The sequence below is a fragment of the Cnephaeus nilssonii genome (genome assembly GCF_951640355.1).
Source record: "Cnephaeus nilssonii genome assembly, chromosome: 7".
Taxonomy (NCBI): domain Eukaryota; kingdom Metazoa; phylum Chordata; class Mammalia; order Chiroptera; family Vespertilionidae; genus Cnephaeus; species Cnephaeus nilssonii.
In genome coordinates, this window is record NC_137078.1 from 47256179 (window position 1) to 47276556 (window position 20378).

Genomic DNA, 20378 nt, shown 5'->3' on the forward strand with positions numbered 1-20378 from the left:
TATTTTTTGGAAACTACTGCCATAAAACTGGTTGAGCAAAGGGGAAATGTCACCCTGGCTAAACCTCCATCTCATATCAGAAACAGCTTATGACTATTTTATCCTGAAGTACTGTGGCAATGTATATTCATGTATTTCCATTGAATCAAAGCAAAAATTGGGGGATTTTAAAACTAAGAGACCTTAGAAGTTATGTCTTGTACAAAATAAGCTGAGAAAGAAATATACCAAAGATATGTTAAAAACCCAAACGTCTGAACAATCATAGGCCTGATGTTATTCCCATCATTTATTTAAATAAAACTAAAAAATCTAATATTTAAAACCTCAAATCTTTTTTTTAATAAAGGGGTTTTTTGCATTTCAATTTCTTTATTGATTAAGGTATTACATATTTGTCCTCATCCCCCCATTACCTTCCCAACCGCCCCCACACACACACACTCATGCTCTCACCCCCCTGTTGTCTGTGTCCACTGGTTAGGCTTATATGCATGCATACAAGTCCTTTGGTTGATCTCTCCCCCTTACCACCACCTTCCCTCTGAAAAAACCTCAAATCTTCATTATTTTTCATGTTAAAAACATCACATTTTTAATGAAAATATTTTTATTTTAAGGAGTCATTTTAAATATATAAAATATAAAATTATTATAGCTTTACAAGTAATTTACTTTTGATTGATACATGAAGATTTATACATTGATAAGTAGAAAAACAGTAATATATTTTTAAACAATATCAAAATATAACTTACAATTTCATGTATTGCTTAATAGATTTCTAAAATTCAATCTCAGAAAAACATTTTAAAGTATATGCTATGATTTTTATAAAAGGGAAAAACGTTTTTTTCCCAAAAAATGTGGAATATTTTACCTATATATAACCAAAACTCTTGCATGGCACAAACAGTTTAAAATATTAAATGTTTACTTAAACCCATCTTTCAGAATTTTTTAAATTTCTTTCTTTAGTACAGCTTCAAAAATATCTATGGCTATGTTAAGTCTTATAGAGACTTAATGTCTCCAATTGAAATAAAGATGTCATATCCAATTTTCACTCTCCTAACTGATAATAACCATGAGTCATTTCTTAGAATTAGGTCTTCAGGTAAATAGGGAGGGACAGGCTGTGCCATTTGTACACTTCACAATCTCAGAAACATTTTATAGCCATCGTATGTGTAAGGACATGTAATTACTCTGATATCTCTTTCAATGTGTGTCAAGAAGATAATAAATGCACATTTTACACAGAGCACTAATACTTGGACTATGAGTTGAACAGCATCTCCTCCCTCTTTATTCACTCATAGCTTCTAACCTAATACTTCCTTCATACTAACAGAAATGCTATTGGTCTCCACGTATTTTTAGATGTATCAGAGAGTAAGTGGGTCATTATATGATCAATCTTTTACATTTTTGATGGATAAACTGTGCTCTATTTAGAAGAACCATCATTTTGAAAATGTCACTTGCAGATGAACTTCATCTTGCTACTATGCTAGGTAGGCAATGATAACTGACAGATCTGAGGAAGGTTCTCTCTAGACCTAATGGAGGTCTATCATGGATCTCAATAAAGTATGTTTTACTTGGGAAATATCTATTTGTTAAAGTTACAGGGGAAATATTGCAAATTAAAAATCATTTGGAAAAATTAAGTTATTTCTAGTTAATTATCTCTATTTAGTCATTTTGTAATATTGGATATAGCAGCCCCAAGCAGTTAACTGATCACTGCTTTAATAATTAAATTCTGAAAGTTTCACCACATATAATCATGTAATTATATTTTTAAAACATCACAAAAACCCAAAGTATGCTTATTTGTAACCATCAGAGTGTGTACATTTGATGAGGACCAAGCTATGTTCAAGGCCCCATTGAGCCTAATGGTCAATCATCATCTACCTGCTCTGCCATGAAGAAAACATACGGTGTGCTCTTAATGGCCACTGGAAGAGGCTGTTTTGCAAGGAAGGAAATCAGTAATAAAAGAATCATTCTCCATTTGGGGCGGGAGGGGGGACCTACAGAACAAGAGAAAATGACAGAGGCCTTTTGGAAATGTCTAGTGGTGCCAATGAAATGGCATGCTGTCTGTTTGTTTGTTTGTTTAATGTATTTTTTTAATTGATTTCAGAGAGGAAGGGAGAGCGGGAGATAGAAACATCAATGATGAGAGAGAATCATTGATTGGCTGCCTCCTGCACGCCCACGAGGGGATCTAGCCCACAACCCATGCATGTGCCCTGACCAGGAATCAAACCATGACCTCCTGATTCATAGGTTGATGCTCAATCACTGAGCCACACCAGCTGGGCAAAATGGCATGTTTTTTAAAAAACATATATGATTTGTTTTATTGTAGCAACAGACTGCGACAACTAAAAAGAAAGCGAGCTCCTTTTGTGCATTGAGAGTCACGAAGTTCACAAATATATGTGTTTTCAGGTAAGGGAATAAAATAATGTAAAGGGACTGTCCCTGTTATCAGTTTAGCAGTAGAGGTGAGAGATGAAGACATTTGAAGGGAAAATCTATTAGTATTAAAGCACCTGTGCCCAGCTGAAGCTCTTAATAATGATAACTGCCTGTTTGATGCTGACAATTACAGTGACCGCTGAACATGGGCATCAGTACCTTACACACCAAAATCCTAGAAAGATCATGGTGAGCACACTCACTTTGTAAACTTGAGATTCCATAAATTACAGGGAATCAGCACCACGTTTCAATCTTCATGCATGCCCAGAAAGGAAGAAGAAACATCCATCAATAACAAACAATGACTCATCATTTCAAATAACTTCTAGTGCCAAGAAATTATTTCGTTGTTCAAACTAAAATGTTTCTATGGGCTAAATCAGCCCATAACTTTCCCATTTCTAAAAATATTAGTTCTTTTTTGTGTGTGTCCATCTAAGAGAGGTGATATTAAGAATTAATAGTCATTCGAGGACTTCAAAAAAAAAAACCAAAAAAAAAAAACCAAGAAACAAATAGCAACAAATTACAGCCTGAGCTGGATCCTATTTTCAACCCTGGCGATCAATGGGGTGACAGATGTCGCAGCCAGATCGCCCTCACATCCATGGATCCTATTTTCAAATGGTAGGCAAGAGCAATAAGGCCATCCACAGCCTATAATTACTTTTATTACATATTAATGACTAAAACAGCTTCTGTGCAGGTTTCAGATTAATGAGACACAGAAGATCAGCTACAGGGCATTAAACTTATGTGAAGTGGAGTGGAGTGGATGGCAGCAAAAGTAAAGTTGCACCAGAAAACAAGCGTTATCTAATCATTAACCCAGCATGAAAAGGGAACTACTTTTGATTTCCTAGAATACAGGCCTCACAGGCTATGATTTCTGATTCCCATGGCAGCGCACAGCATTTTCCATCTCACACTTTAGCAGAATGCTCGGTCACTCCAGGCTCTTCCTTATTGCTGATCTAAGTTGAAGCCATTCATTTCCATTTCCCTTACCTCTGTAAAGTGTCCAATAAAAGTGATAAGACGATCATTTACCCTCAATTTTCTCAATAATGTAAGGTTTTAGAGAGGGTCTGTTAGAACTCTAAAATAATAGGCTAACGTATTTTCTCAATGCTCCCTTCCTCCTTTATTTCCACGGGGGGGGAGGTCTATTTCTGACACTATCTCCTCTAAAGTTTAGGGGGCTTAAAAGCCTTGCTCTTTCACCCAAAAAGTGTTCTCAAACATAGTTATTTTCTGAGTACATATCTTTCAAAAGAAAAGTTCTACAAAGACTATAAAAACTTTCCCTGGAGTGCTTATAAAGGTTAACGTGAAAAGCAGGTACGGGTAGAAAAAGAAATAATGTTTCAAGAAGTGTTTTGCAAAAATCAAGTATAAGTGATTTCTACCCAATCTGCCCTTTTCACCCTTCTTCCACACATGCAAACAAATGCACAGCACAATAGATTTCAACAACAGGTTTTAAGAACCAAAGCAGCAATTTACAAAGGAGCAAAATATAAACGTCAATCCATCCTTGTTTAACAAAGAGAGAAAGTAGGTCATTGACATCAACAGGCTATAGAAATCCTCCTCCCCTTACTCAGTGGATGGAAAATTAAAACAATGCTTCTAGACCTACAGTAGGTGTAATTCACATGTTATTTCCTGAACATATCCTATTCAAGCTAACATAACAAAATGAAGATGCTATGAAGCAAATCATACTCCAATCCTAATTTTCGCTGCATTAAGATTTTGCAAAAGAACTACAAAGCTATTGCAATCAACTGCTTACATGTAGAAAACCAGTGGGGAACAAAATTATCTATCCAGAAACACTCCCTAAAACTTGCTTCAAAAATAACTTTTAAGTGAATATTAAAATTGATCAAATTTTAGGTAATTTTTCTTAAGCATGCTATATATTCAACTGCATTTAAAAGTACCCAGAAATCATAATTATATTTCAAAAAAAAGCAAGAATGTATTCCATACACATAAAACCAAACCAGTGTCTAAAAGCAGATCTTATAGGTTTATTTAAAAAAAACCACACACACACACACACAGGAATGATGGTTCATTTCTCCAGTGATGGACCAGCCACGTCATAATCCTCCTCGTTTGGCATCACCAACGGCTCCCCAAACATCAAAGACAAATTCATCTGGGAACGCAAAGTCTCCAAGAGTTTTGTCAAGTGCCACAGCGAACTCATCTGGATTACCTTTGTCCTTTCCAGCTTCAAATATTGTGGTAGCTATCAAAAAATACATTTTAAAAATTATTGATACTTGAGACAGCATCAGAGGACTAAGAAAAATAGCACCAGAAAATTTACTTTCTAAAAGGAACATGCTTAGATATCACATATTTCTAGTACAAATACTACGTATCCAAGTAGCAAAGATATTTTTTAAACAATCTACCCACTATACCCAGGTTTGCAGCTGCTACTGCTGGCCTCTCCTCCACCTTGGAGCCGTCGATTTGTTGTTCCACCCATTTATGCATTCATTGTTTGCTCCTTGTATGTGCCCTGACTGGGGATCAAACCCATAACCTTGGTGTGTCAGGATGATGCTCTAACCAACTGAGCTACCCGGCCAGGGCTAACAGTGCAGATGATTGATGCTCTTGAACAGTGAGGAAAACAAGGTCACTGATGAACACTGAATCAACCCATCTCTCTCCCTTTCTCTCTCTCCACCTCCCCCTCCCCTCCCTCTCTCTCTCTCTCTCTCTCTCTCTCTCTCTCTCTCTCTCTCTCTCACACACACACACACACACACACACACACACACACACACATGCAGCTGTGAGAAAATGCTTGGTACATGGTTTTCTTGTACCTCAGGAAGCTCAGTAGCATTGTCTGGTGTACTGACCCCAGGAACACCATGCTCAGACCTGGTCTGCTCTCATTTATAATCTCTGGTTTGGGTTCCTTGGTCACAAAATGAGAAAAATTATTATTTAAAATCTCCATACTATACCCTGACAGCCCAAGCTGTGTAATTTCACTCATACACTCAGGCTGGCACAGAGAGGAGAAAAGTGAAGAAAAACTCGTACACACAATATAGTCCCAGAGTTGGTCCCACCTCCAGTTATACATCCCTACATGTTCTCACTCCATGACCATTATCACTAGTAATAATTAGTAATGATCATTGCTGTGGATGATAATAGCTATGTCTATTAATTATGATGTGAGAGAAACTTAATACATAGTAGAATGCTTTGACAACCCTATGAAGTTTTTATTGTACCCATTTTACAGATGTGGAAATTAAGACTCAAAGTTTAATAATTTGCTCAAAGGCTAATGCTTCAAACTAATGAAATTGGGACTCAGACTCCCTATGGACTCTCATTTTTGTGCCTCTCTTCAGACATTTGATCAACAAATATTCAGCAAGTATTTACTATGGAAGAAGTACTATGGTAGGAGCTGGGATTAAGACCTGAGTAAGATATGGTATGTGCCTTCAAGAAACTCCTGATCTTGTAGAAGCAATAAAAATACCAATTAGGCAGTGTCATAATTGTGTGGGAAATATTGTGTGTATGTGATACAGTGCTCCATACATCTTTTTTTAAAAATATATTTTATTAATTTTTTACAGAGAGGAAGGGAGAGGGATAGAAAGTTAGAAACATCGATGAGAGAGAAACATCGACCAGCTGCCTCCTGCACACCTTCTACTGGGGATGTGCCCGCAACCAAGGTACATGCCCTTGACCGGAATCAAACCTGGGACCCTTGAGTCCGCAGGCCAACGCTCTATCCACTGAGCCAAACCGGTTAGGGCTCCATAAATCTTTTAAAAATCAAATTTGCTACAAAATTTTTAACAGAAATTGAGAATGCAGCATGCACTGAACATGTTATGAATTTTTGCTAATACATAAAGTATAAACATAGATTTGAAACATCCTTACAGGAGAAATAAACTGGCATGATTTTATTCTTTTTTATAAACGGCTGTATCTCTGATTTAAGAGAAATGCAAAGGAACTAGGAAAATGTATCACATTAACATAACAACAGCTATTAAAATGCTTCTCATCTGTTAACTATAATGCATTTGCAATACACTGCAATAATATTTAACATCTGAATACAATTTGGGGAAAAATACTCCACTAAAATTAGACTTGTCATACCACATGTAACAGCTAAGTGCTGACCTCTTGTGGCTATTTCAAGGATATCTTTATATCATTACCAATACTGAACAACTTTTACATTATTAATGACACTTATTTGGTGATACTGTTCAACCTGTATTTTCCACTAAGTTCTTAAATACTTAAACAGAACTTTAGACATACAACATTACTGCAGGTGAAAAATCTTGGTATCAAAGTATCAGAATTGAATCTCAGCTCTTAACATGTTAGCTGACTTTGAACAAGTTACCAAACTTCTCTGAATCTGTTTTAATAAAATGGCACATGGCAGAATTTAGATAAAGATTAACCACCACTAGTGGGTAGAGTGTCAGCCTGCAGACCGAAGGGTCCCTGGTTCGATTCTGGTCAAGGGCATGTACCTGTGTTGCAGGCTCCTCCCTAGCCCAGGCCCTGGAGGCAACCAATCTATGTGTTTCTCTCACATTGATATTTCTCTCTGTCTCTCTCTCTCTTCCATTCTCTCTAAAAATCAATGGGAAAATATCCTTGGGTGAGCACTAAAAAAAAAAGATTAACTACCACCATTGTTAATTTAGCCTTTAAATCTGTAACTGTATCTCTTTCTATGGAAGGTCTTCAACACTTATTTTCCCTAAGACTTTTTATAATGTCAACTCTTGTCAAACAATCCACATGAGTCAAACATCAAAATAGAGCCAATGTAGTTTCTTTTAATGAAATCTATTTCCAAAACTTTATTGGCTTTTCTGAGAAGAATAACTTTTTATAATATTTATTGTTTTAAAGTTACTCAAAAAGGAAAAATCATCCTAGGAAGAAATGTCACTATCTTGATTAAAATACCATTATCATATACTTTTAAAAGAGCTAAAAGGACTTTATAGGAAAATCTGACTTAGAAACTAGCACTCAGATTTCCTTACTAAACATTGCTGGATCTCTTTATAAATTAGAAATCCAAAAATTTCAAAAGTTCTTAGAATAATCATCAAACTCCTAAATTGATATCACCAGAAAATATTATAGTTCTATATACAAACTAGTGTCCCGGTGCACAAAATTTGTGCACAGAGGGGGCAGTTCCCTCAGCCCAGCCTGCACCCTCTCCAATCGGGGACCTCTTGGGGGATCGGGCCTAAACTGGCAGTCAGACATCCCTCTTGCAATCTGGGACCGCTGGCTCCTAACTGCTCACCTGCCTGCCTGATTGCTCCTAACTGCCTCTGCCTGCCTGATCACCCCTAACTGCCCTCTCCTGCCGGCCTGATCTCGCCCCCAAAGGCCCTCCCCTGTTGGCCTGATCTTGCCCCCAACTGCCCTCCTCTGCTGGCCAGTTTGGTTCTAATTGGTCAGTGTCAAAAGCTCCACCTCCTAGACAGCTGTTGGCTCCTCACAATTGACCCAGATTTGGTTCTAATTGGTCAATTTCTATGCCAGTGAGCATCAAAAGCTCCGCCTCCTAGGCAGCCACTGCCTCCTCACAGTTGACCCAGATTTGGTTCTGATTGGCCGGTTTCTATGCCAGTCAGCGTCTCTGGGCTTATAAACGGGGCCTGATCAGAAAAGCGGGGCTGATCAGCAGCCTCAGTGGAGGCCTGGAAAGAAATGGTCACAGGGCTGCTGGCCAGGCTCGGAGGGAAAGAGAGAGGCAAGTGCTGGTCAAAAGCTGCCTCGGACTCTACAGATCAGCCCCTGCTTCTCTCTACATGTCTCTTTCCTGATTCAAAGCCCCCTCAGCAGTCACTGCTGGGTGACCAGGCCTACAGCTGCAGTAGTCAGCTGACTTTCAGTTGGTCAGCCTTTGGTCATGATCAGTCGTTACACCCTGGCTCTTTATTATAGAGATTATACTACATCTTAATATTCATTAAGAAATTTATATTATACAATTTCCCACTAAGTTAATGTTTCTCTCTCATCAATATTTCTATATAAGGTCTTAATTCACAATCTTCCAGAACTTTTTTTTTCAATGGGTAACATTCCAAGGCACTAGGTCATTTGAAAAGTCATATTTCACAACTTAACTTTACAACCAAACAGAGCACTTTTATCTTCAGGGTTACTTGGTCCAGAAACTCATTTGAATTATTTTTCATTTTCAAATAGTAAATAGATCCCAATGTGTTGGGGTTTTTGTTTGTTTGTTTTTGAGGTTACTGTTTTGTTCTTAGATATTTAATTGCCATATTACTTTTTAAATTTTTTAGTATAAACTCATAATAACATAATATCAGTGTCATTTTCATTAAGAATTAACATTTCAAGTCTTGCCAGCATGGCTAAATGGTTGAGCATCAATCCATTAACCAAGAGGTCACTGGTTCCATTCCGGGTCAGGGCACATGCTGGGTTGTGGCTTGATCCCCAGTGGAGGGCGTGCAGGAGGCAGCCCATCTATCAATGTTTCTCTCTCATCAATATTTCTATCTCTCTACTCCTCTCCCTTTCTCTCTCTCTAAAATCAATAAAAATATTTTTAAAAGAATTAACATTTCTGAAAACTAAGAAACACAGGGAATAAAAATAATTCATCTGTTGAAGCAGTTTCACATTTGTGATTTATATTTCATGTTAATTAGAGCTGAATGAGAGAAATTCCTAATTTAACAATATTTGCATTCTTCAAATAATTACTTTCTTTGAACTTTACCTCCTTTGGTGAACACATTGCTAATCATATACAATGATAATGACTATTCATGTCAATGGAGGAACTTGCTATAGATGATTAATTATGAAGGTATTTCTATTTAATTTATAAGAAATTTTCGAGGAACATTTAGTTCCCTGAATATGTCAGAGTGAAAGAAAATTAATTCTTCAAAAACTGATTCTTAAATTCATATATAATTACTTGTAGCACTGCCCAATGCTCTTCCTTATATACTGTGTATTTTTAATAACAAAGGAGTAAAACTAATTTACTGAACTATTCCCAATTTATACTTAAATAACAATAAGGCCTATACGTAAAATTAAGTTTTAAAGTTGAGGACTATTTTAAGTTTTCACCTGTTAAAAGTGGGGTTCTCCAAAGTGGGAGGAATCAGGCTACCTGATATCAAACTACATTACAAGGCCATAGTCATCAAAACAGCCAGTGTGGCTCAGTTGGTTAGAGCATCTTGCCATACACCAAGAAGTGGCCAGTTCCATTTCCAATTGGGGCACATACCCAGGTTGCAGGTTCAATCCTGCAGTCAGGGTGCATGCAGGAGGCAACCAATAGATGTTTCTCTCTTATCTCTCTCTCTCTCTCTCTCTCTCTCACTCACTCTCTCTCTCTCTCTCTCTCTCTCCCCCTTTCTCTATCCCTCCCTCGCTCCCTCCCTCCCCTTTCCTCTCTCTAAAATCAACTTTTTCAAAGCTTATTAAAAAAACAATTTATTAAGTACTTGATGCAACACACACCCAAGCACACACACAAGAATGCATATAGGCACAAACCCCACCACTAAGTGCACATATACTCTTTCCCCACCCAGCAGCCAACTCCCCTTCTTAAGGGAATATTTATCTTTCTTCCTTCATAGAAGGCACCAGGTCTTTCACAATCTCAGCCTTTGTATTTCAGAATTACTCTCAGCTCCAGAGGTTTGACCCTGACCTAACCATCCCCCAGCCTCAGTGCCTGGATCAAGTGGGTCAATCAAACCAATCAGAGACAATCCTGAGCATTTTGTTTGAATGACTTGGCAAAGGCCCTCCCTCTTCCCCATTGTGTTTGACAACAAGAGCCATGGCAGTCATTTTGAGCTCATGAGGGAGGGCCTGAAGCTACCAAGGGATACCATGGGTGGCCTAAAATGAAACCAGAATGGAGACAAGAGAAATCACATCCTGATGATAGCATGAGAACTCTGGATCTAGCCATTCTTGAAGCCAGAATCTACTTCTGGACTTTTCAGTTATAAGAACCAATACATCCCCCCGCCCCAACACACCTTATTTTTTTCTTAAGTCAGTTGGAATTCAGTTTCTTGTTTTATTATTTATAACGCAGAAAGTCTTAATTGATAAATCAAGACTCTAACATCCTAATGGTGACATAAGAAATACACAGAGAGCATTGCCCAGCCAGATTGGCTCAGTGGTTGAGCATCGACCTATGAACCACCAGGAGGTCACAGTTTGAGCCCTGGTCAGGGTTGCAGGCTCAGTCCCTGGTATGGGGCCTGCAGGAGGCAGCCGACCAATGATTCTCTCTCATCATTGATTCTCTCTCCCTCTCCCTTCCTCTCTGAAATCAATAAAAAAAATTTTTTTTAAAGAAATACACTGCCCTTATCAGTCATATACCAGGTTCATTTATCACAAGGCTTCATTAATCTTATAAATGTGCACAACTTTAATATAATAAACATACAATGTAATAGATGTGCAGCTAATATATCAAATAATACTGTGTTTATGTATCATTTACAAAATTATTTTCATATATATGTTTAAATCTATAAAACAAACCTATGAAGAAAATATCATTATAGTTACTAGATGAAAAACAGAAGTTTAGAAATGTTAACTTGACTCTAAGGCTTCCCAGCTGGTAGGTGGTAAAGGCCACACCTTCTTTTCATTATTCTTCATTATTTCTATTTTCATTATGCTTTTCATTACTATACGATTACTTTTCATCTTGAAAAGTATCATTGACTATTAATGCAAGAAAGATACAAATAAGCATTAAGTTCCATCAAATTAAAAAATAGACTTTTTAAAAGAATATAATCTTACCTAATTCAATATCTCGAATTCCCATGTACATCTCAAGAAGATCATCGACCTTTTCAATTGCCTTAGCATTAGTTTCAGAGGGCTTTATCAAAGAAAAGAGAAATAAGCTATTACACTTGTATATGAAATCTCTTGAATGTCAGGGCATACATAGGGGGAAATTTGAGGTGGAGCCAGTTCATGGTTGTTTACTTCAGCTAATTTGAATGGAAATATATCTAGAGTGTGCTCTGCAACTCAATACAAATCTTTACAATAAATACTTATTTTTAGCGTCAGTGTTAAGTGTCATGGATTCAAAAAAAAGGCCAAGAACACAGTCTCCACGTAGCTAACAATCTAGAAGGGGATAAAGATGTGAAAATAAATAGCTATATGACAATAATAAAGATAACTTTTAATGATATTTAAGGTACAGAGGTATCATGGGGGAAGTAAATTTAAATCTCTAAGAGTCATGGAAGACTTCAGAAGGAAGGTAACAAGGATTGTGTTTTCAAAGATAAGTGGTGTCAGATCAGCTGGAGAGGGTGCTGCATGTAGAAGGGGCTAACTGTACAAAGTCTATTCGAGGTCGTAGAGTTTGATAAAAGATCATAGCCTGTCACAGGAACTTCAAAAAGTCCACTGTGATGAGAAACACACTGGCAGACATATGACTAGATCCTAAGGGGTCCTGGGTGCCATGAAAAGGGCCCTGGTCTTTGTCCTGCAAGCCAGCCAGAGTCTCCAAACCATTTAACAGCTCACCCCAAGATAAAACATTTCTGAACACATACCCTTATTGGTTACTTTTTATTTAACTGTGTTATTTGAAGTTTTTATAAATTATACACATGTATTACGATATTAATCTATTATGGACATTATAAAATATACACACAAAAAAAATTTATAAGGCCCTAACCAGTTTAGCTCAGTGGATAGAGCATCGGCCTGCAGACTGAAAGGTCCTGGGTTTGATTCTGGTCAAGGGCACATGCCCGGGTTGTGGGCTCCATTCCCAGTAGGGGCGTGCAGGACGCAGCCAATCAATGATTCTCTCATCATTGACATTTCTATCTTTCTCGCTCTCCCTCTCCCTTCCTCTCTGAAATCAATAAAAATATATTTAAAAAATTTTTCTTAAGAATAAAGTCATAATGAAATATTTTTAAAGTAACTTTTGTCTTATGTTTTAATGCTACCAAAACATTTCTGTTCTTCCTAAAATTGTTATTCAAAGTTTCAGTGAATTGCAGTATATACAAATATCAAATCATTATGTTGGACATCTCAAACTAATAGAATGATACAACTCAATGTTTTAAAAAAGTTTCAGTGAAAAACATGATTGGATATACATGGTGGGACAAAAGTAGGTTTATGGTTGTTTGTATAGAAAATACAATCCTATATAATAAAGAGGTAATATGCAAATTGACCATCACTCCAACACAGAAGATGGCCACCCCCATGTGGTCAAAGATGGCCGCCCCTATGTGGACACAAGATGACCAGCAGGGGAGGGCAGTTGTGGGCGATCAGGCCAGCAGGGGAGGGCAGTTGGGAGGGACCAGGCCTGTAAGGGAGGGCAGTTGGGGGCAACCAGGCCAGCAGGGGAGGGCAGGTGGAGATGACCAGGCCTACAGGGGAGGGTAGTTGGAGGTGACCAAGCCTTCAGGGGAGGGCAGTTGGGGGGACCAGGCCTGCAGGAGAGAGCAGTTGGGGATGACCTGGCCAGCAGGGGAGAATAGTTAGGGGTGGCCAGGCTGGCAAGGGTGGGCAGTTAGGGGTGATCAGGCCAGCAGGGGAGGGCAGTTGGGGGCAACCAGCCCTGCAGGGAAGGACAGTTAGGGGCAACCAGGTTGGCAGGGGAGGGCAGTTAGGGGCAACCAGGCTGGCAAGGGAGGGAAGTTAGGGGCAATTGGGATGGCAGGGGAGCAGTTAGGTGTCAATCAGGCTGGCAGGGGAGTGGTTAGGGGGTGATCAGGCTGGCAGGCAGAAGTGGTTAGGGACAATCAGGAAGGCAGGCAGGCAAGCAGTTGGGAGCCAGCAGTCCTGGATTGTGAGAGGAATTTCCAACTGCCCGTTTAGGCCCGATCCCACCGGGTGCCAGTGGCTGTACCTGTAGCCCAGGAGAGGGACAAACCACATGCCCAGCAGTACTGGGCACCAGCAGCTGCGCCTATGCCTGTGGCCCAGCCCGGGAGAGAGATAAACCACACGCCCCGCAGTCCGGGGCGCCAGTGGCTGGGGCTGCAGCCCAGAAGAGGGACAATCCGCACACCCCATGGTCCCCCCCCCCCCCCCGGTCCCAGGCACCAGCGGCTGCACCTGCGGCCCGGGAGAGGGGCAAGCTGCCCACCCCACGGTCCTGGGTGCCAAGGGCTGTGCCTGTGCCTGCAGCCCGGGAGAGGGACAAGCCACCTGCTCCACAGTCCCAGGCGTCTGCAGATGCAGCCCAGGCAAAGCCACCCACCCATGGTCTTCTGCGGCTGCAGCCAGCCCAGGAGAAGTCGGCCTGGGTCCTGGGTGCCTGCGGCTGGCCAGAGGGAGGGAAGCCTGGGTCCCGGGTGCCTGTGACCAGCCAGAGGAGGGAATCCTGGGTCCTGGGTGCAGGGCAAGGCAGAAGTGGTTAGGGGCAATCAGGCCAGCAGGGGAGCAGTTAGGGGTGATAAGGCAGGCAGGCAGAGGGGTTAGGGGCAATCAGGCAGGCAGGCAGGTGAGCAGTTAGGAGCCAGCAGTCCCAGATTGCGAGAGGCAGTTGGACATCCCCTGAGGGGTCCCAGATTGGAGAGAGTGCAGGCCGGGCTGAGGGACCCCCCTCCCGTGCACAAATTTCATTCACCAAGCCTCTAGTCTATATATATAAAAGCCTAAGTGACCATTACAACCAAACGACCAGAACGACTGGTCAACCAGTCACTATAACGTGCATTGACCCCTGGTGGTCAGTGCGCTCCCACAGCCAACCTCCCATGGCTGGCCAACCTCCCACGGTCCCTCCCCCAGGCCAGTACCACCCCCCAGCCGGCTGGCCAACCTCCTGCGGTCCCTTCCTTCATCCCTCCCCCGAGCCAGAAGGCCCTGATCAGCTCGGCCCCGATCGGGACTGGGCAAGATGGCCCCAATCAGCCCTGATCGCCAGCCAGGCCTAGGGACCCCACCCATGCACAAATTCGTGCACCAGGCCTCTAGTAATTAATAAATATTAATATAAGAATAAACTGTTTTGCATACTCACAACTGTAAACCTACTTTTGCCCCACTCTGTATTTTATTATTCTTTTACAATCCTAGTTTTATATTTGATAAAGTCTTGTCCTATGCTTTTTATTTCAATACTTGATTTTAAATGGCTTCACAGCTGAAAAAGAAATGCCCAACGATGTTAAATAACTATAAGTGCAAGTGTTGAATTCACGATTACATTGTAAAAGATTCATAATACTTTTAATATTGTCATAAATGTATGTTGCTTTGTAGTCTCAAAATGTTTATTGCAAATAAAATTTTTATTTCCTTGAGGATGTTGTTACAACTTTCTCATATTTTTATTATATTCACTAAGCCTTTAAAGCAATAACAGACCACAGACCTCACTCTTGCTTTCTTTACAGTGTCTTCTGAATGGTCGGTGTAAAGCAACAGGCTGTGCAAAGTAACTTAGGTGTTTACCTTTGTACCTATCCAGCCATTGTGTAAGTTACTGCAACAAGTATTACAGACTTTCCCATACAAAATACCCACAGGGTTTTACTATTCCAAAAAGCTCTTGATCTCATCCCCTTTCTTCCATTCACATTCCGATTGCCTGGGTAGAGCTCATCTTTTCTTCCCTTTTCTTTCCTTTTCTTTTCTTTTCTTTTCTTTTCTTTTCTTTTCTTAATTGAGATATACTTGACATAACACTACATTAGTTTCTGGTGTACAACACAATGATGGGATGTATGTAGGTATTGCAAAATCATCACCACAATAAATCTGATTAACATGCATCACCACACATAGTTACAAATTTTTATTTCTTGTGATGAGAACTTTTAAGATCTACTCTCTTAGCAACTTTCAAATATACAGCACAGTATTATTAACCACAGCCAGCATGCTGTGCATTACATCCCCAGGACATATTTGTAATTGGAAGTTTGTTCCTTTTGACCACCTTTACCCATTTTGCCCATCCCCCACGCTGCCTCTAACAACCACCATTCTGTTCTCTGTATCTATGAGTTTAGGTTTGTTTTCTTTTTCTTTAAAATCAACATATAAGTGAGAGCATGTGACATTTTTCTTTGTCCTATTTATTTCATTTAGCATAATGCCCTCAGGGTTCATCCATGCTGTCACAAATGGCCGGATTTCCTTCTTTTTTAAGGTTGAATAATATTCTCCAACTTTTCTTATTTGCAAGGGTTTCCTCCTTTGTCTCTCTGCCTACAATCTTCCCTCTCACACCTACCCTGCTCAACAATCCATCCCCAGAACCAAGGAATTTTTCTAAAATTCAAAATTGTGCTGCTCCCCTCATAGTTCCTAAATGGCTCCCCCATGATCCATGGACCCTCACATCCTTGACCCAGGCCTATACCTCCAGCCTCACCAACCCCACCACGTACTTCCAGCACTCACACTCCAATCCCATGGATGCTAGAAGGCCCCCAAGCCCATCATAGCTTCAGGCCTGGAACACTCTTCTCACCACCTTCTTTTCTTCTGAAGGGAACTCTCTCTGACCTCCCCTCTCTCTCCATCCCTGACAGCAGCTGATCAGCCCCTGCTTTGGGACCTTAACCTTATCGCTCTGGTGTGTACTCGCTTCTTTTCATGTCTCTCTCCTTTTAAAGGAAAGCACGATCTTTGTTCATCTTGGTATCCTATCACCAGCACCTGGACCATGCCTGTCTCAACAACATATATTGAATAAATTAGGAGATATGTAGGTGGAGTATTGCTCACAAAATCATCATCACAATAAGTCTAGTTAACATCAGAAGTGGTGCAAGGTTATGAGGGGATTTTTTTTTAAACCTATAAACCCTTTAGTGTGTGAAATAGATTTTAAGTTATTTGTACCAAATTTAACGTTAGCACCAAACTAGCTTTTTTCTCCCATTATGAGCTATTTTAATTGCCCTATTTAATGAAACAGGCTACGCAAATAGGAATGGAGTTTTATATGTTTATCTTTGAATAAATCTTTCCTGCCTCCCCACATGGATCTTCAGCTTCTCTTCATTCCAGCAGCTCATGCAAAGCAGGTGTTCAAAAATATTAGCCAGGTTAACTATCAGAAGACACTTCTCCTGCAGTGACCTGTAGCTTCCCCTGCCACCCCTGCTTCCTTTGCAGACCAGCCTCATCCCCCTAACTGCTCGTGGCCAGCTCCCTCCCACTCTTTTTCCATTCTCCTACATGTTCCTTTCTCCCACTGAGGTTTGTTCATTCATTCACTACACCTTTAATAGACTTCAGCAATATGCCCGGGAGTGTGCTGGGCACAGGAAAGGTAAAGACTCGGAATGACCAGAAGTCACTGCCCTGGGTTTTGGTTTTTGTTTTTTACATACCTCATCATATCTCACTTTCAAAATGCCTTTGACCCTCCAAATCTCTTCATTGCCCTTTACTTCCAAATCAATCCTTTCATACATTCAGGACCAAGACACCTGACTCAAAATCTTCCCCTAGATTCCCCAAAACTCACAACGTCCTGGGTGACTCAAAGATTCAGAAGGATAATCTTGGCCTCATGGTTCCGGCCTCATGGTTCGTTGAGTATCTGCCCCATCAAGCCTACCCCCATGGCTGACTCTGACCATGGTCACCCCACAAGCTCTGGGATCCTGGTCTGTAGAAAGAGCCTCCTAGTGGCTCACCTGTCTGTCTTTTGCTCTTCAAACACCTGCGGGGGGTGCTCGGACAATATGCGCACACAGAGGGACTAGACGGGCCCAGTGGCTGGGCCCCTGCCTTCAGGAGCCCCCTGGCCTCAGGCAGCTGCCTCATCTCCCCTGTGCCCACAGGGCAACCGTCACATCACCGCTGTCTTTGCTGCTGTGAGTGGGCCTGACCTGCCGCTTGCCACTTCGAATCCTGCCCCGAGCCCCTGCTGCCCTCCTTGTCCACCCTTCCTCCTTCCATTTGTCTCTTCTACTTCTGGTGTTTTCACTCAAATACTGACCCAGTTAATCAGTGAAACCCTTCCTCTGCTCAAGCTTAAATGAATCATTTGTTAATTCATTAATTCAGCCAAGATTTGAGCTCCTTTGATGTGTCAGGTACTATTATTCTAGGTGCTGGGATACCACAGTGAACAAGACATGTGAGCCAAGGAGCCAGACAGTAGACAAAAAGGAAACAAGGAGACAATGAGTCCTATTGTGTTTCCTGCTTTGGAGAAAATTAAAGGAAGAAAAAATAGGCAGGGGGAGGGGCAGCAGGAATAGCTCTTTATATAAGATACCCAGAAGCATCCTTTCAGAGAAGGTGATATGTGGGCAGAAACATGAAGAAGGCCAGAGAGGGAGCCATGCTCACAAGTGGGCAAAGCATTCAGGTAGAGGAAACAGCAGTACAAAGACCCTGCGGTGGCAGCATACATCTGGCCTGTCTGGGGACAGCAAGGAGACTCAGGTGGCTGACACAGGAAGACAGGAACAGTGGTGGGAAATGAGATCAGAGAAGCAATGCAGAGTTGGATCATATCAGTCATGCTGAGGACTTCAGCTTTTATCCAGAGTAACATGGGAAGCTAATGGAGGGTTCTGAACAGAAAAGAAATGTAACCTTATTGGTGTTTTTGAATGAAAATTCTGGCTTCTGTGCTGAGCACAGAGGGAAGAGGGCCAGGGTGAACACAGGAAGACTGACCAGGTGATTGTAATGTTCAAGATAAGACCTGGTGCCTTGGACCCAAGTGGTGGGAGTAGAGGTGGTGAGTTGTTGTTGGATTCTGGCCTATTGTGGACGTAGATCCACCAGGATTTGCTGATGGGAGGGATGTGGGACATGACAGAGAACAGTCAAAGATGACTATAGAATGTTTCACCTGAGGAGACTGGAATTCATGCATATTATCTTATACTAGTGGCCCAGTGCACGAAATTCATGCACTCAGGGCAGGGGGACGGGGTCCCCCAGCCTGTCCTGTGCCCTGTCACAGTGTGGGAGCCCCACGATCCATTGTCCCAAAAAGGTAGGCCCCGCCCACCCATCCGGGGCTCCTCGATGGATTGCCCCAAAGAGTAGGCCAGAGCCAGGGGAGACCTGCGGACCCCCGGGCCGGGCCATGGCAGAGGCCTGCGGACCTCCACATGCCTGTGGACCGCCAGCCAGGCCCGCGGCGGAGGGGCCTCTCCGCGAGCCTGCAGACCCCCGGGCTGGTGCAGGGGGAGGGGACGCGAGCTTCACATCCCAGTGCCCGTTGCCGGGGGCGGGGATATGGGCCTCATGTCTCCGGGCCGGCGCAGGGGGCAGGGACACAGTTACATAATGGCATCCCGACCAATTTGCATATTATCCTATTAGTAGATAGATTATCGAAATAGTAAGTATATTTACTCCTACAGGTGGCTCTGAGACTTTTCTTGGCTCTCAGAGCTTTGGCTGATAGCTTAAACATTTTGAGCCAGTCAGATGTCCACAGGCTCCAGAAAAAAAGTTGTCTGCAGGTAGCTGAGGATTGCTTTGGATCACAGTCTCTTCTCATACACTTAGTTTCTATATTCCTTCTTAAATCTTTCAATGATTTTAATATTGGTAAGTAGGCAATGAATTAAAGTCTGTGCTTTAATTGGAGTGTATAGCACCTTATTTAACCTCATGGTTTTACCTTTCTTTTCAGCTCTAATAACCATACATGCCCATACATGTCCAAGCAGAATGAGGACTAAAGGAACATAACATACCACTTCTTCCACAGTGGCAGGACCTTTTGACCTCAGGCGAAGTGTCCCCCTTCCAGTACCAATTTTTCCTGTTGAGGTATTTCCGGCTTTTGACCTTGGCTCTACTTCTGTAGAGATAAAATAGGTGGGGAAAGTTGCATATATTTATAAAGAATTCCAACAGACTGCTGTAAAAGCTTGTACATAGATTTGCCATCGCAAAACTATGTACAAGGCTTGTAGAGGTTTGATAAAAGTTATGCGTCCTTACAGAATTTCCCCAAACAAATTCACCTGCCATTCAGGCGTCTCAGATGGGAGTCTCTAAGAGAGGTCTGGCTACAAAAGGAAAAGGAAAATATTTGAAATGTACAGATGGTAAAGACTGGAAGTTATGAGGAATAAGTAAAATAGTTGGCTTTATCGTCAGAGTAAAGAGATGTGTGTGGTGGGAAAGCAGAGCTGGAAGTGCAGCTGACTTCTTCAAGGTCATGAAGCAGAGAAAGAGCCATATCTTGATTTGAGAGAGAGAGAGAGAGGGAGGAAGAGAGAGAGAGAGAGAGAGAGAGAGAGAGAGAGAGAGAGAGAGGAGCAGAGACACTCTTATATGAGTACCCACCTTCTGTTTGATGCTTCATACACAAAATCCCTTGTGGTACTCATACCAATCTATGAGGCGAGGTACAGCCCTCACTTTACAGAGAAGGGAACTAAGCTCACTGTGGCACAGAGCTGGGATTCAAACCCAAGTCTCTTGATCCCAAAGTCTGTATGCTTTCCTCAACGACACTCCGGCATCACACCTCTTGGAAGCACGAGGGACAGATTCAGAGGTGGCATAAAGAGAGAAGGAGGTTCTAAAGAAGAAGAGTCTGGGAAGAGGATCCAAGGAAGGCATCTCCTCAGGAGGCAGGTAAGAGACAGGGAGCGAGTCCAGGGGCAGCCACTGCTTTCCTTAAGCTTGGTTTGTGTCTGTGTTTTATTTTTGGTTTTGATTTTCCAAGTCACAAAGAGTCCCACCCGCCCCAATACCAAGCAGTAACATAGATGAGTGAAAGGTTAGGGTGGGGGACCGAGGATAGCTGGAAAAGACATGCCCTACCTAGG

General features: G+C 41.6%; 1 protein-coding gene across 2 annotated transcripts in view; it reads right to left on the reverse strand.

The window, feature by feature from the left end:
* Nucleotides 1-832: 832 nt before the first annotated feature.
* GIPC2 (GIPC PDZ domain containing family member 2) overlaps nt 833-20378 on the reverse strand; it is a 77314-nt gene continuing 57768 nt past the window's right edge. For both annotated transcript variants that reach the window (XM_079777010.1, XM_079777009.1), the window contains exons 4-6: nt 19293-19399; nt 11401-11482; nt 833-4762 (exon numbers count right to left, since the gene is read on the reverse strand). In XM_079777010.1, the coding sequence (XP_079633136.1) occupies nt 4611-4762; nt 11401-11482; nt 19293-19399 (341 nt within the window). In that variant the 3' untranslated portion in view covers nt 833-4610. The remainder of the gene's footprint in view (nt 4763-11400; nt 11483-19292; nt 19400-20378) is intronic.